Source organism: Gasterosteus aculeatus, chromosome 2 (assembly GCF_964276395.1).
Source record: "Gasterosteus aculeatus chromosome 2, fGasAcu3.hap1.1, whole genome shotgun sequence".
Taxonomy (NCBI): Eukaryota; Metazoa; Chordata; class Actinopteri; order Perciformes; family Gasterosteidae; genus Gasterosteus; species Gasterosteus aculeatus.
This window is the reverse complement of record NC_135689.1, coordinates 20,703,504-20,721,041: the sequence shown is the minus strand read 5'-3', so window position 1 is coordinate 20,721,041 and position 17,538 is coordinate 20,703,504. Positions and strand designations below refer to the sequence as shown.

The following is a 17,538-nucleotide window of genomic DNA, read 5'->3' as shown; positions in this document are numbered from 1 at the left end:
GGATTTATCAGTGTGGTGGTTGTGGGCATGGTGTTATAGCATGGTAAAGAAAACACCATCCAACCCCTCTAAAGCTCAATAATTAACAGGTAGTATCTTGGAGTTAGAATCGAACAGAAATGGAGAAAAGTTAGTCCTCTAAACAACAATAGCTCTTTGACTCACTTATCATAAAAGTGAACATCTGCCTTTCAAAAAGAAAGCAAATCAGCATATTTCCCAAAATGTGTCAGTTGTAAAACTAATTGAATTAATCTAATATGTTGTAAATAAGATCATCAGCATAGTGACTTTACTTTACCCTTTGATGAAACGACATCATTTTAATAATAATAATGTATTTCCCTTCAATGTATGGAAAGTACTATGTGTTTTGTCTTCTTTTGTATTTTCTCCAAAGTACCTCCCAAGTCAATCTCTGTGGTGGCAGCCAACAGCCCAGCTCCTTTCAGCCGCTACGAGGCCCAGAACTTCACTCTGGTTTGCATTGTTACTGGAGCAAAGCCAGCTCCCATGGTGAGACGGAGCCTTTTTACTCTTCATCCCTCCTGAAGGACCCCATAATCATATTTTGACAGTGCTCTGAATGCTAGGAATGAAACCTTGGGAGCACCACTGGATTTAAAAAGTTAATGCTCACAAACAAATTAAACACCAAACAAACAAATGCTTTGCTTCATGCCACGGCTAAGCACTGGTTTGTACTCTTTGTGACCTCCTGAGAAAAATATTTAAAGGCGCTAGATCATCCAGTGAAGACCAGTTTTGCATGTCCAGATTGTTAGTGTGAGGAAGAGAAGCAATGCTGCATCCAATCCTAATCTAGATAAAACAATCTCCCTCTGTTTAACCAAGGTCACCTCTCCCCAGCAATAACAATGTTATTGTTGTTTCGGTAAGTAATGATGCTGGGAAGCACAAATCTCTGGTCACATCACAGGACACAGCACCTGACAGTAAGCTGCTCACTGACACACAAATATCTGAAACAACAGGAGTGTATGCAGGTGTATGCAAGTATGGAGCATTTGTATTTCTGTGTATGAATAATATTAAATTATATCAATGATCAGTTACTTTAAATTACCTCCTTACATGTATGGGCTAGAGGCAGTGTCAAACAAATGGTGTATTGACTATCAATAATGTTTTCATTACTTTATCCGTATCATAATGATCTACATATAATGTAATTCAAATGTTACGCACATGATGTAAAGTTTTGAGTAATTAAATATGTCAGAACAAACATGGTTGTGGGTAGTTATATGTGTTCAGAAGAAAGACATGAACACGTTTACAGGGATAAGTTTTCAAGAAAACTTGGAGTGACATTTTGTATCGAGACCAAAATGCGGGGCTGTGACTTGACAGCCCCGTGTTTAGCAACCTGAAATAGCATATTTCCTTTAAGTAAAGCATCTTCAACTAACCCTTACACACATTAATAATTACAAGCTGTGTACCTGCCTGGTCTCCTTGTCCTCATCCACCAACTATTCAGCTCCTACGTTTTCTTACCTTCTTAATTGAGAATACACAGAAAACATTCCAAATTTAGGTTCTGTGTTCATGCTGGGCTGACCTGTCTTTGTCCTTGCCTTTCAGGTGTACTTCAAGCGGGATGGTGAGCTTATTGATGTGGTGCCAACTGCCCAGTCTTTCTCTTCAGTGGAAGACCGAAGTAAGGGCCCAGGTCTCAGAAAGAGCCGGGACAGGACTCAAGTGGGGTATTGGAGTTCCGGGGGGCTCACCAGTCGAGACCTTGATGACACTAAACTCCAGAAGTCCCTGTCCCTTCTGGAGCAAGAGGGGAAACTGGCTCGGCTGGGGCAAGATGGCCCCGAAACAGGCTTGGAGCAATCGTTCGAGTTCGATCCCGAGACGACCACTGAGGTGATCCCCGAGACTGTAGTGAGCCGGGAGTTTCCTCGCTGGGTCCAGAGCAGCGATCCACTCTACTACTTCCAGCACGGGCAGCAGGCAGCAGGTGATGGTACCATGGAGGTGAGAGCCATGCTGACCTGGAGCCTCAACCCCCAGCTAGACAACGAGGCTCTGTTCAGCTGTGAGGTCAACCACCCTGCTCTGTCCATGCCCATGCAGGCCGAGGTCACACTGGGTGAGTCATGCACCAACTTACTCTGGCTGAGCGGAATTATTCAGGTCTGAATGGTCTCTTCTCTTGCTCCACTCCCAGTGCAGTGGGGATAAAAACACAGTATGTTGCTGAGACTCGAAATATAATTCAAACCTTTTCATATACTGTACAGTATCAGTGGAAGATTTGGACACACTTTAATTGAATAAGAAAATGTGTCCAAACTTTTACTGGAACTATATATGAACGTAGACCAATAACTTACTATTTATTTTTTGGGTGACGCAGTATGACAGAACCAGAAGTTCTTCTGGTGACTACTTAGTCAGAATCCCCAGCCGGGTGTTACTCTGCACTGGAGGAAAAACCCTTCTTTTCTGAACAGGGGGCCTTTGGGGTATTCCGGTGGGAGCGAAGCAGGCGATGCACCAAGTAGACAGGACCTGCTACTTGAATGTGTTTGTGGATGCAAAAGTACCGACGGGAGTGGGAGTAATCGAATACTTGGCTGTAGTGAGTCAGCGGAAATGAATATCAAGCCAATTGCACAATTTCAGGAAACATTTATTACCACTCCGCTGGGACGTTCTTCCTGAAATCCACAACCATCTTCAGAGCGTTGAGTTCCAGGTTGTTCTCTGTGGCACACGGTAGCCTGTTAGATGTGCGACAGCATCCCTCGGGAGAGAAACATTCCCTTTATGCTAAAGTTTACAGAAGTCAACGCATCGTCTCCCAGTTTTTCATACCTCAATCATCTCCTGAGGCAAATAGTGTATTGACAGTTTTTAATTGCCTCGATAATTTTGATTACGTTAGATTGCAAAGGCTTCCTATTTGTTAAGAAATAATGTAATGGTATGATTTATTTATTACGGTTAAGGTGTACAGTCAGACACATAAGCATTATTTTAATAAGAGATATATATTAATATATATTTAATAATAAAAATATAGTGTCATCGAAGATCCTTTGCAAGTATCCTGCAATATTTTTTTTTTCAAAGATACTTTTAATTTTAAGTTATGGATCTGTTAATTTAATATGCTAATAAAATATAGTTCATCTCAAGTTCCTCACATTCAAACATGTCCTATGCTTAATATCATCATATCTGCATAATACACAGCTATGACAATATGACCACTTGAGTTATAGAGTGAGTGCATCACTTTTGTAATGTCCATGTATCAATCTATTTTTATGAAAACATGTTTAAGTTGTGATTTAAACATAGGCAAATTGGGCCTGTGGTCATCATTGTTTTTCTGTATTTAAGGTGGCAACCCTAACTAGACCCTCATCCATAAGGACGCGTCAGCTCCCAAATCGAGCAAGGTGGAAGCAGATCTTGTGGTCTGGGACACAAGGCCGGGGCGGTTTTCCAACACAGAGGCAAAGAATTAGTTATAACGTGCAGATTCAGAAATAGGAAAACGGTCAGAGCGTAATTGCTGGAGGGTCTGGCATAAATGCAGAGAACAATCTTTAAACGAGAGCGAGCAGACCTGTGGCTGACATACTGAAGGTTGCACGGTGTACCGATACTAGAAAGGTACCGCGGTACACTTACATTGAAAACGATACGATTTTGAATATTTTTAGTACCCTGTACTTCATTAAAAAAGCACGCAATCAGAGCGCACTCACTGTTCCGCTCACTGTCAGGCTTCCTGCACGCATTGACTGCAAGGGCGGGGCCGCCCAGCGTAGGGCTGTCAATGAATATAACACACAACAGCGGCAGAGGCGCGACTGTCGGCGTGCGCCTGTACTGACTATATTGCATGAATAAAATAGGCTACAACAGCTTCATGCACTGGGTTGATTATTTGCCGTTTCATGCCAAGGAAAAGTTCCGTGTTTACAGCACAGCTCGCGCGGAGCATTCAATGTCGGTACTGTAAAACTTTCAGTTTCAATCACTGAATGAAGCCTGACATCTTTGGGACAAGAATCGCGACCTTAAATTGCTTGCACAAAACTCATCAGCACTCAGCATTTGTTAATAGACTCTAAAGAATTTCATCATAAATTATTACTGGCAGCAAGGAATTTACAGTTTAACAGTATAATACCGTAAATGGTTTTTACACTGTTACCGTAAAATGGATTACTGTATGTTACCATAAACTTGAACCAATTTTACTGTGAATTAACTGCCATTTACTGTCAGTCGGCGCTAGTAACTTACTGTTTTATTTACAGTGCCCTACCGTAATATACGGTATGATGTTGTATATTGGATTGCAGTTTGTTACCATACGATTACTGTTTTTGTTATAAATACCAGAATGTTACTGTTTACTTATAACCGTATACTTTTGCATTTGATTCCCCACAAATTAAAGAAAGACAACCAAACTCATTTCGGTCATAGTGGTTGGATTTATTAGATGCCTTTAAGACAAAATGTTAGGCATTTGTAACCAAGAACAAAACATGAAAATATGCCGCATGTATACAATAATAAAAAAATGAATCATAAAATCATTAGGAACAAGGTAAACTAACTGCAACAATACGCTATGGAACACTTTGACGCTCAGTCAGTACGACACCTGTCCACAGATCTATTCCGGCTGAAGCTGCCATGCCCATCTAGCCGCACCGGAAACAGCCGTCCTCACGAGAGATGTGCCTGCCAAATAGCTTCTTCTCAACCTCTGATAACATGCTGCAAAAAAATTAAATAAATGTAGGTTAACATTCGGACCTCATGCCCAGGTACCGCTAGTTGCTGCTATAACTGTTGTGTTATACGTGCTGCTGACGTGCAACGTAGAGCTGGATGACCCGACCTACGATACGGACTGCCGCACCGTGGTTGAATGCCACCGGCGACCTGGAGCAGCAATTTCATCAACCCACCAGAGCCGTTCAATAGGGAATTATTCCTTTATGCACGAGGTGGCATTCCTTGACCAGCTCCCCGGTACTGGTAGATTATATCACTGCCGTAGTTTGCCCTGAGATCGCCATCCAGAGCCATGTGGGAGTCAGCTCCTGTCTCCTTACAGTTACAGCGCAAATCACGTCTCGGTCTGTGCCAAACTACGTGCTCAACCATATGGCTACTGTAGCATCCCTTCAACTTGGAATAAACAGGCTTGGGAGTGTTTCCAGACGGGTGTACTTTAATTCAGACGAGTGTGCATAGCACCAACACCAGCACCTTGAAAACTAAAAAGGGAAATAACAAAGGCAATTTAGCCAGATAATCCAAAATAATCCTTTGACAAATGCACTTTAGCATACATGGATAACACCATAGCAGGCAACAGTCATTATATGAAATGAATTTACATGAAATACAATTACAATGAACCACATACCTTGCTCCGCATATCAAAGGGTGCTATAAAGTGGTAATCCAGGGAAGTCCGCCGCCATTAGCTTAATTTAGACGTTAGAGAGCTAGCTAGCAACTTAAGTCTTTCTCAAACGTTTACTGCCAAAGCTAATCAAAACACTGAATGATATAGCACTTCAAAGAACACTTTAGTTAAGGTTACAGTGATATTTTTAAATCTCTGGCTCTAAACCTGCATTGTCTTGTAACGTGGCTTCTCGTGTCTTCTATTGAACAAATGTGAGCGTGAGCGTGAGCATGAGCGCGAGCGATTAATCACGTGAGCAGATAGTATGATGTCAAAATAAAAGTCACATAAAATCAACCACTGCTAGTGGTCATTTACAGCTACTATAAACACCGCTGAGCGTTACCTCTCGACGCTATTTAGCATCACACTCTGGAGAAGCAGGATAATGCTACCCGGTTTATAGCTTCGCCTCGTGGAGTTTGACCTGATTGTTGATATGTTAGCTGCTTATTATGAGAGCACCCTGTTAAAGGTTTAACAGCAACAATATGATTGGTTTAGAGACACGGTGCCGCCTCGGGTTAGTTGGTTGGTTGTATACGCCTGGGGTCCGTTTCAGGAAGCAGGTGTAGTGGAAACTCAAGAGTTTGTTAACCCTGAGATGAGGGAAACTCTGGGTTGTCTGTTTCAGAAAGGGAGGTAACTAAACCTCAGGGTCAGTCACTATGGTAACTGAACCTGTGAACCTAACCTGGTCGGAAGCAAGTTTTCTTCAATAATTTTTATTTTTATTTTGTATAGCCCAAAATCGCAAATTACAAATTTGCCTCAGGGCTTTACAGGATGTACACATACGACATACTCTGTCCCGAAACCCACACATCGGCACAGGAAAAACTCCCCAAAAAATGAAAAAACCCTTTCAAGAGGGAAAAAAAGGGAAGAAACCTTAGGGAGAACGTCAGAGGAGAGCTCCCACTCCCGGGATGGACAGACTACAATGGATGCCATGTTTACAGATTGAACAATGTATAATACATTTAATTCCTATGATAGAAATTATTCAAGTAATTGTGAGTAGTAAGCCAGGCGCACAGCAGGACCACTGCAGGGGCAACCACCATCAGATAGAACCACCATCCACAGAAGCCTGTGGGGAGGGAAAGCTCAAAGACTTTAGGAGAGGGTAATGTTGGTTTAAGATTACAGTAATATGATTATTATTTAAAATAATAATGATGATGATGGCAGCAGCAGGTGTCAGTAGGGCGACGGCAGGTGTCAGGACCAGGGTCCAAAAGGAACTACGATCTACGGAGACCTGCTTGACTATCCCAGAGGAGGGGAACGGGCCGACAAAACGTGGCGCCAGCTTTTATGATTCTACCTGTATGGGTAGTTCCTTGGCCGCGAGCCATACTCGCTGGCCGGGCTGATATACCGGTGCCGGTCTCCTCCTGCAGTCTGCTTCTCTTTTTACTCTGTCCCCCTGTCGGGTTAGTGTCTGGCGTGTTGCCGCCCAGATGCGGCGGCAGCACGCCGCTAAGGCGTGGGCGGAGGGCACAGAAACCTCTGGTTCGGACTCGGAAAAAACAGGGGGTTGGTAGGGAAGGGAGTTGTCAGGTGTTTGCTCCATGACGCAGGATTCTGGGCCACCAAGCACCGAAGGCCGGTTTCCAGCTGTTGATTGAGGCGCTCCGTCTGGCCGTTGGCCTCCGGATGGTACCCAGATGTGAGGCTAGCGGTGGCTCCGATGAGCTTCCAGAACTCCTTCCAGAACTGTGAGACAAATTGGGGCCCCCGATCCGACACAATGTCTTGGGGGAATCCATGGATCCTAAATACATTTTTAATCATTATCACCGACATCTCTTTAGCTGACGGCAACTTGAGTAAGGCTAGAAAATGGGCCACCATGGTCAAAACCGTGGTATTACCTTAGGAGAGCCCTGTGACAAAGTCCATAGAGATTTCTGCCCACGGCCGGGACGGAATGGGCAGCGGCTGCAGCAAGCCTGCACGGTTTCTGGAGGAGTTATTGTTTCTGGCACAGATGGAACATGCCTCAACGTATGGATCAACGTACTCCCGGACATCAGGCTCCATGGACGGCCACCAGAACCTCTGCGTGATGGCGAACATGGTCCGACGAGTGAGCCCAGTGGATCACCTGTGGGCGCAGATTAACAGGGACAAACAGACGATTGTCTCGGCACCCACGAGGTGGAGGGGGTCTCACCATTAGCCAGCTTTACCTCGGCTTCTATAGGCCAGGTGACCGCTCCAACCACACAGTTAAGTGGGAGGATGAGCTCAGGTTCCATGGCCACAGGCTCGGGGCTGAAAAGACAGGACTGGGCATCAGGTGTGGTATTCTTTGAAAAATCAAAACGGTTAAAAAACAAAGACCAGCAGGCTTGACTGGAATTTAAACGTTTAGCCTTCTTAATATACTGCAGGTTCTTGTGGTCCGTCCAAACCAGAAACGGGTGCTGTGCCCCCTCAAGCCAGTGCCGCCACTCCTCCAGCGTCACCTTCACTGCCAGCAGCTCAAAATCTCCCACATCGTAGTTCCGTTCCGCCGCCGTAAGTCGTTGTGACAAGAAAGCACAGGGGTGAAGTTGGTTGTACAAATCTGCTCGTTGGGAGAGAATGGCCCCGAGTCCGTCATTAGAGGTGTCCACCTACACCACAAACTGGCGAGCGGGATCGGGGAGCGTGAGGATGGGTGCTGTGGTCAACCGGCACTTAAGCTCTCGAAAGGCTGCGTCGGCGGACGAGTGAAACGGCACCTGCGGGGAAGTGAGAGCATAGAGCGGCGCTGCTGTCGCGCGGAAGCCTCTGATAAACCGCCTGTATAAGTTGGCAAAACCAAGGAATTGCTGCACTTTTTGCGGCTATCAGGTGTTCGCCATTCGGCTACAGCGCTCACTTTAGCCGGGTCCATCTGAACCCTTCCAGGAGCTACGATAAAGCCCAGGAAGGAGACAGTATCGGCATGAAATTCACTCTTTTCTGCCTTCACGTACAGCCCGTTGTCTAGGAGACGTTGCAGGACGAGTTCAACATGATCTTTAGGGGTGTCTAGGTCAGGGGAATGAATCAGAATGTCATCAATAAAAACATCTACAAACTGGTCTAAAAATTCTCAACACTCATTTATCATAGTTTGAGTTTGGAGTTAGTGAGGCCAAAAGGCATGGCTAGATATTCCTAATGTCCGGATGGCGTGTTTAACCCTGTTTTCCACTCATCCCACTCCCTAATGCGAACCAGATGATACGCGTTGCGTAAGTCCAGTTTGGTGAAAATCTGTGCCTGTTGAAGCTGGTCGAACACCGTAGTCATGAGGGGAAGGGGATATCTGTTCTTAACGGAGGCGAAGGGTTGCATTCTTTTTTCCCAGAAAGAAGAAACCAGCCCCTGCTGGGGATGAGGAAGGTCTGACCAAACCTGCACTCAGAGACCACTCAATAGTCTTTCATGGCCTGCCTCTCAGGCCCAGAAACCAAATAAAGACAGCCCTTCGGGATGGTGGTGCCGGGCAGGAGATCAATGGCGCAGTCAAAGGTGCGATGAGGTGGTAGGGCTGTGGCTTTGCTTTTACTAAAAACCTCTGCGAGATGATGGTAGCAGCTTGGCACCTTGGTCAGATCGGTGGTTTCTGAGTCTGTGACAGCGTGAGTAAAAACACTTAACAGTAGGGTTCTTCTCTAGGGGCTGTGATTCCCTACATTGGTTCCTACAACCGTCACCCAATGCCATAATGTCCCCAGTGCGACAGTCTATGCGTGGGTTGTGGTAAATTAGCCACGGAACCCCGAGGATGAGATGGTGCAGAGGTGAGTGCATAAGGTACATCCTCATTGGATGCTCCCATTGATCGGCGATCACTGAAGTTCTACTGGTTCGGTCACATGGGTTATGGTGAACAATGCGCTTCCATTGAGCGCGCTCGCTTTAACAGGCTTACTCAGTGGGTTGACCCGAAGCCCCAGTCTCTGCGCTAACCCCCAGTCAATTAGACTCTCATCTGCCCCTGAGTCAATCAGTACTCCCAGCTCGAAGTCTTGATTGTGGTGTTTAATCTTCACTGTGGTTAATCGTCGTGGTGTGAGTGTTACTGCTGTGACATGACTCACCAACAAGTTGGCCTTCACGGGGCAGGCGGTGACGAGGTGACCATGCTCGCCACAGTAAAAACACCTGCCCTCCTGATAGCGCCGCTGCTCCATTTGAGAGAGTCGGGCCCTTCCATCTGCATGGGCTCCTCCTCTCCTCCGGAGGGAGGTCGTGAACTTTGGTCAGGCCAATGTGATGCGGCGTGCCAGAGATCTGCTGAAGAACCAGGTGCAATGGCGGTCAACCTGGACACGCGCTGCCTCCGATCCCGCAGCCGGTTGTCTGTGCGGATGTATGCAGAGCCGTGAGAAGAGTGTGCCTCGCTCTGAAACGTCTTTTAAACGTTTTTGTTCCCTGGACACAAACCAGTCAGAGCCATTAAAGAGGAGTTCCAAAGGACTGCACCCGAATAGCAAGCAAACTGAGCAAGCAAACTCAGAGTTCAGGGTTTGTTGTAAATTAGCGGCTCATAAAGGGCTTAAAGGGAGCCTTAAATATTCAGGGGTGTTACAGTGGGACAGAACTAAACCCTCACAGAATCATCTAGCGGAAGGGAAGAGATTGAGACTGGGCCACAGAGTGGCAGAGGAGAGAGGAAGCGGAGCTGTGACAACTTTCATGGAAAAGCGCAGTTTCACTTATACATCAACGGAGGAACTGCCAGCTGTTCAGATGGGAGCATTATAACCTTAAACCGTAACGAGAACTCATGCTTCATTCGCTTCACTGTGCCATCAAGTGGACAATAAAAGTAAAACAGGCAGAGGATTACAATGACCCCATAGCTTTTCGGTTTGAATCTTTGAATTAAAGAAAACATAATAATTTGTTTGTTTGTGATTCAAATAGACAAATAAATACCTTAATTCTTCTTAATAATAATTCATATGGTGTCTGTCTTTATATTAAAATGGCGGGGATAAAAAAACATCTCCAAACTCCGCCCCACTTTGACCCTCAGATGCAGGGAAGCTTGTGGCTTTATCTCCTCAACACTGGACTACGGTACTTCACTCTTAACTGGAATCACTGGCAAGCGTACATCCAGAACATGGTCAAACCCTACATCCCGACCCGCACTCTCCGCTCTGCATCCGCAAAACTGCTCATTCCTCCCTCACTGAGAGCAAAACACTCGACTAGATCACGACTTTTTGTTGTCCTTGCTCCGAAATGGTGGAACGAGCTCTCTGAAGACACCAGGACCGCAGAGAGCCTTCACGTCTTCAGACTAAAGACACACCTCTTCAGACTCTACCTCCACTAAAACACTAACTGTAGGACTTACATTGTACTTGTAACGGCTACTGTAGGTCACATACTATGTCATGTGTTATAAATGTTTCCTGTTCTTCAGACATATACCTACTGGTTTACTTTGCCATCAGCTGCTCCCAGAGGACCCAAACTGTCCATGAGCCCCAAGAAGGCCAGGGTAGGAGATACAGTGCGGATCACAGTCCAGGGCTTCCAGCTGGGGCCTTCTGCAGTAAGTTTCCTACAGTTCATAGAATATCACCAAAGCCTGTGATAAGTGAGTGAGAAATTCATTATATTGGGCATTATAATAACTGCAGTGACAGTAACACATGTTTCTGTATCTAAGCAAGCACGGTACTCTCGATTACTGATTCATCTCTATTGCTAACTTACAATAAATCACACTATAGGCTTTTAACATCAACATTTAGGAGAAGTGATGTTTGACACACTTTTTATGTATATGCCTTCTAGAAAAACAGGTGGAACAGCTGCAGGGAATCTGCCCAAGGACACTTTAGATCAGTGTTTCTCATACTTTTTCTGTCGGGCCCCACTTTGGAGGAAGAAAAATGTTCGGGCCCCACTGCTCCAACAAAAATGTAACAAAATGGTCCATGCTGAGGGGAGGTGCCGCTGATGTAATGATAATGATGGTATTCCACAACACATTTAAATGCCAATGGTTTACCTCTGTAACAGTCACATGATCCTAATATCCTAGAGTATTCCTTAAATCCCCAACCTGGGGTCCATGAGCTCTATCGTGCAGTGTCACTGGCTAAGAACACTGTCAGCTTTGCGACTTGACTCTGCTGCTCTCTCCTCACACCTGTGTGTGTGTGTGTGTGTGTGTGTGTGTGTGTGTGTGTGTGTGTGTGTGTGTGTGTGTGCTTCCATAGAGCGAGGTCTTCCCTGAGCCCATATTCACCTGGACGAAGGTGGGTGGCCATCTGCTAGATGGCAGAGAGGGGCATGACGGAAGGGAACTCATCCTGGAGCGAGTTCCTGCTGAGCTCAATGGATCCATGTTCCGCTGCATGGCCCAGAATCCTCTGGGCTCCACAGAAACTCACACCCGCCTCATGGTGTTTGGTGAGTCCAGTGAGGGGATTTCTTCTAATAATTGATTATTTCATCGGTAAGCTCTAAGTAAACTGTTTGTGTGTTTCTACAGATAACCCGAGACTGAAGAAAGGAAGAGAGCGTTTATTTGGTAGGCCATTTGTTATAACATGCAATGTTACGACTGTTACTGCACAGGAATCCAGTGAAACATTTTAAGTAATTTATTTCCATCATTTATTTTCATTTCAATTTTTCATTTACTTTTGATTTGTGTAATACAATAATTTTTTTTCTTTTATTTTTTACAGTGTAATACCAATTTTTCCTTTTACACCTCTTTCTTTTTATAATGTCACTTTTATAACAGAGGGGTTGTCTCTGCCCTCTCATCCACCAATCACAAGTATGTAATATAAATAGACAAAATAATAGGACAAACCTTGAGTTACATTGTAGGTCACTTTTTAAGGATGGAGGGGTAAATCCCTTGCTTTAGACATGACAAAAAAGAAGCAAAGGCTGCTGGGTGAAGGTCATTTGAAACACAAAATGAAGCCTAATACCAGACCTTTGCAACTCAGAATGTATCATTACAAAGATCTCTGTATTAACATGCAACTCATGGTGAATTGTGGTAAATAAGGAGGTCGAGGTTCATAGATCTTGTGATATATATTCAGCTGAGCGGTTTTCGTCTGACTGCAGCGACGATTGTTTTTGTGTCCTGGCTCTCCACAGTAGGCTGCCTGATCAGGCTTTGCTTAGTAGTTGGTGATATCTCAGAAACAAATCTAAAAAGTACTTCCATTTCATCCAGAGAGTGAGCCCATTATCGCTCATAGAACAACTATGACTACATGATCACTGGAACACTGCTAAGCTATGTTCTTTGTGGGAGGTAATCAAGTCAGGGGGGGAGCAAGAAAGACTGTTTCTGCCTTGCAGAATGCTGCTGCTTGCATTTGTGTGACACAATATTGTGTGACACGACTTCTGACGTTTTGCATACGTATAGCAGACATACGTTTTCAACCCCAAACTACAATCCTTTCCATGAACTAACCAAGTCATTTTGACCTAATCAAGCTGTTTCTCGTTATAACAAAAGTATATTTTGAAAAGTATGAAACAAGCAGAAATTGACGTGTGCAAAACTGACCCCACCGGGTACAGAAAGCATAAGTAATGCAGGAACCGTGTGGCTCACTGATGTGGTTAGACACTTGGTGGATAACAATGTATCCGCCTCTCACACATATACTATACTTGTCAAAAGATATAGTGTTGGTTTGGGTTTGAACATGAGATTGGGTGTTAAAATAATTACAATTATAGACCTGTCCTTGAGTTGCGTGGGTGAGTACGGTTCATCCGTCCCAGCAATGGTACATAGTAGTATGAATATTGAGTAGTGTTCACTAATGCATGCTCTCTTTGTGTGCAGCCATTGACGCGGCGGCCAGTCAGTTCTCCCTCACATTGACCTCCATGTTGCTGCTGTTGAGCTTCATCTGCGAGCTGACGTGACCAGAGGCTCTGCTGCTCCTCCACGCACCAGCACCCACATGTACCTGAGGCGCTGGCTCTCAGTGACCCCCAGCAGAAGCCTAACCCCCACCCAGCTTTTCCACCAGTGCTGAACATTAAAATGCAGCAGGACTTCCCCTCTGGGAGAGACGGCAGATACTGAAACAGCATTAGCCACCGTGCCAATGTCCAGAAGCTGTTGAGTATACCGTTACATTGTGAGCAACTTTGCTGATGGGTCACTCAGAGGAGAGTGACCCATCAGCAAAGCTGCAAAGTGACCCAAAGCAAATGCAGCAAGAGACACTTGCTGCATTACACTGAGGAAAAGTTGGATGTCACCTATAAAAGTGAGCAGGGTTGACACTAGATCCCAGGGAATAATAGCACTGGAGCTTAAGGCTGGCTGGTCGGCATGGTGAGCTGACAATCATAACAACTAAGTGCTGCTCAGACCAGAAACAGACCCATTAAGTGTCCATCGCCCAGGGTATCTGAGGAGTTTTAGGGTATTTAAATGAAGTAGAAAGCAAGTAACTTTAGTATTGTGCTACCCAGCCGTAACCGTTAAGTTTTTTTGGGTCGTGTGTTTGCTCCCTTTCCACAGTCTCTAAAGACCACGTAAAATACTGTTGTTTATGGAAATGCTTGGGTAAAAGTTCATTCTTTTTCCAGTGCTAATAATAATAATGCCTACAAATCGTGAGGCAGGATCTCTCCCTTGTTCCGTTAGTTTAGGACTGTGAAAAGTCCTCCTAGTTTGAATAATGAATTGACTAAGAATGTGTTACTGGAAATTATTTAAAACTCCTTTTTCAAATGACTTTATCCAATTTGGCGTTGGTTGGGATGTTTGCATGTTTTTGTATCTTCCGTTGGGATGCGTGCTTGCTCATGTGTTAGGGGTATGGACATAGTGCCCAAAGGCTGGTGTAAAGAAACATCCCGAACACAGCAAAACTATAACATTCAGGCAAAGTGCAGGTTCTGTGAAGATACAGACCCGCAACACACTTCATCAGAAGTAAAGGACTGGGTATGGTTTATGAAACGACCAACACACTTAATGATGGTTATGACCAATGGTGATAACCATCATGTGAATGGAAGCTGTGTTTGGAAGTGTACCACAGTGGTGGAGCAGGTTTATCCTTCAACCGGAGGATCGGCAGTTCAATTCCCGGCTCCACTAGTTCACTTCAATGTGTCTTTGGGCAAGACACTTAACTCCAATTTGCTCCCGTAGTTGTATGAATAGGTGATCTGGTAGGAGTATGTTTTGGTTACACATGTATGACAATTACTAAAACCTATAGAATAATTAATGTACAATCAAACACAAGCCACGGTATCCAGCTGTCATCCAAATACCCAAGCGCAAAGTAATCACAGTAAGCCACGAAAAATGATCCTCTATTACAAGTAAACTCCAAAAGGTAAACTTAAAACAGAACTCTGGGCCCTTCTGTTTGGCACAGAGACCGGAAGGTAAGTCTACGATTGAACCAGCAAATTTAGAGCAGTTTTTACAATTCTTAAAGAAGCACCAACGTAGTGTGAGGGATGATAGGGAGGTGCAGGTGAAGCTGGTTTCAATAATAATAAACTAATAATAATCTGGTAAACCTTGGGAGGTCGCTGTGCTCCGGTCTATGGCCCTCGTCAATGAGACCTCTATGTGTAAAATCCTCCCATGCAGAACCCCGCAAGCCCAACCCGCTTTGTTCTAACCCCATGGTGAAGGTCAACAACATGTAGTGTTAAAGCCCTGCTTCAAGTGGTCTAAAGACTAAAAAGAGAAATACAAGTATAGCCCATGTACCACTGGCTGCCCCCACTCTGCACAGCACTCATACGGCAGTCAGCGGCGATATACCTTCATGGTAACGGAACAGCCACCAATCCCCCACGTTTGGCTGTTAGATGTGAGCCTCCATAAGTGTTGAACACGAATACATTCATAACTGAATGTCTTACATTACAAAGATATAAAACGTTTAGATACATGTGCAAGTGTTTCGCATATATTTGTATTAATGTTTTAAATATGTTATACGTTTTTTCAGTTATATGTATGAATGCTCTGAAATGATGTGCGTTTCACATGTATCCATACAAGTAAAGTCAGTAGTGACAGTAAATGTGTGAGTGTATAATTTATATATATATATATATACATACACACACACAATTTTAGGACTGTCAAAAATGTGATTAATGTGACCATGATTAATGCATTAAAATATACCAATGCTGTCAGCACAATGTCTGGTGATTTGAACTTGGGGGTTTATCACAGTGATAATCATTGGGACCCTCCCCCCAAAACAGGTTTATGTCTGCAACGACAGAATATTGTACAACAATCAAGTGCCGAAATAACAGGTCCGACCAGGTGAGTCCTGCAGTTGTGGTGCTTTATTTGAAGCAGCATCCATGTGAACGTTATTTTACAGGATAAAACATCCACCATTGCCTCTCCGACTGGCCTGTCTCCAATCCACTCCCCCTCCACACCGCCCTAACTTGGATCTGCCACCAAAACCAAAGTTAAAAGAAAGTGCACACTGAGATTAAGAGGAACACTCTGGATAGAAAGGGGACTCATTAAAAAAGGGTTGTTAAATAAAAGTGGAGAAACACCGGGAGGTGTGTTAATGTAAAAGGCTAGTGTGTGTGTTTGAGGCAGGAAGGCTGCAGGTCCCCTCCCTCCATGTGTCAGTGCAATTCACCCCCCCAAACCCAGTCTCACAAAATAGAAATACCCGAAATAGAATTGCAAAGGCAGTTTGTTACATTTCACATTATGTTCATACTTCATAATTAATACAGTATGTACACGGATAGTATTGGTATGTAGCTCTATTTACATTTCTGTCTAGTCACACACACACTGAACACCTGCAGGATGACAGTGTTTTATAGATAAACAATTCCTTGCATATGTGCAAGTGCACAGTTGTCTGACTATTGTCTTTAATGCAGTTTGTTGAACGCTTTAAAACTCCTACGAAAATCAATAAAAGTTGTTGCCTTCTCGAGATTTAATGATGTTTCCTTGAGAAAAGTCATGTGATCAGAACTCGAGCAGTAAGCAGTCTTCGTCCTCGTTGACTGGCAGCATGAGCTGCTGCTCGTAGTACAGACTCTTGGCATAGTTGATCTCTTGAGAGATCTTGACGGCGAGGTTCTCATTCTTCACATGGACCTGTGGATTGTTACATAGTGGTTAAGACCTGTTATTTCTGTAGCTTTGCTAAAAACAACCATTACTGCTGCAAACCTCTCTGACAAGTCAGCCTTTTGGTCTGTGCGCATGTAATCTCTCTGTTTGAGATTCATTCCCATCTGTATGGATGACATGCTTGAGCCTTCTCAAAGGTGGCCTTCTCTTCTTGGTGGACAGCTGGTCATGTGACTGTCTGGCCACAACTCAAGTTGATTACTATTGGAATTCCCTTCCTAACAGACAGTGCTTTGTGCTGATGTATTGGGATATTAACGCGCAACCATCTCTAGGATTTACAGAGAATGGTCTGAAAAAATGCCGTGACGATGTGAGAGAACAGAGTGAGACTCAGGGTCGCCACAATTACACAATAGAAGATTGGAAAAACATTTCCTGGTCTGACGAGTTTCCATTTCAGCTGAACATCCAGATGATCAGGTCAGAATGTGGCGTAAACAACATGCGAGCACGGATCCATCCTGCCCTGTATCAACGCTTCAGGCTGCTGGTGGTGTAATGGTGTGGGGGATATTGTCTTGGCACACTTTGGGCCCCTTAGTACCAGTTGAGCATTGTTGAAATGCTGCAGCCTGCCCAAGTATTGCTGATGTCCATCCCTTTATGACCACAGTGAACCATCTTCTGATGGCTACTTCCAGCAGCATAGTGCAGCATGTTATAAAGCTCATATCATCTCAGACTGGTTTCTTGAACACGATCATGAGTTCACTGTAGCCAATGGCCTCCAGTCACTACTGGAACATCTGTGAGGAATGTTTCAACATCTTGTTGAAAGTATGTCAAGAAGAATCAAGGCAGTGCTGAAGGCAAAAGGGGGTCCAAACTCTTACTGGCAAGGTGTGCCTAATAATGTGGCTGTGAGTGCATTTAAGGGACAAATGACGAC

The 17,538-nt window shown here is 44.5% G+C and overlaps 2 protein-coding genes across 6 annotated transcripts in view; one reads left to right on the top strand and one right to left on the bottom strand.

Annotated features, from left to right (window-relative positions):
• LOC120829217 (immunoglobulin superfamily member 21) overlaps positions 1-15,540 on the top strand; it is a 29,236-nt gene extending 13,696 nt beyond the window's left edge. Inside the window, exons 5-10 of one of the 2 annotated variants that reach the window (XM_078094633.1) lie at positions 401-516; positions 1,609-2,122; positions 10,936-11,036; positions 11,710-11,902; positions 11,985-12,023; positions 13,320-15,540. In XM_078094633.1, coding sequence (XP_077950759.1) covers positions 401-516; positions 1,609-2,122; positions 10,936-11,036; positions 11,710-11,902; positions 11,985-12,023; positions 13,320-13,402 — 1,046 coding nt within the window. In that variant the 3' untranslated portion in view covers positions 13,403-15,540. The remainder of the gene's footprint in view (positions 1-400; positions 517-1,608; positions 2,123-10,935; positions 11,037-11,709; positions 11,903-11,984; positions 12,024-13,319) is intronic. The other variant, XM_078094629.1, reaches the window with a different exon arrangement.
• Positions 15,541-15,802: 262 nt separating this feature from the next.
• vps13d (vacuolar protein sorting 13 homolog D) overlaps positions 15,803-17,538 on the bottom strand; it is a 43,586-nt gene continuing 41,850 nt past the window's right edge. For all 4 annotated transcript variants that reach the window (XM_040193104.2, XM_040193106.2, XM_040193105.2 and 1 more), the window contains one exon: positions 15,803-16,610. In XM_040193104.2, the coding sequence (XP_040049038.2) occupies positions 16,479-16,610 (132 nt within the window). In that variant the 3' untranslated portion in view covers positions 15,803-16,478. The remainder of the gene's footprint in view (positions 16,611-17,538) is intronic.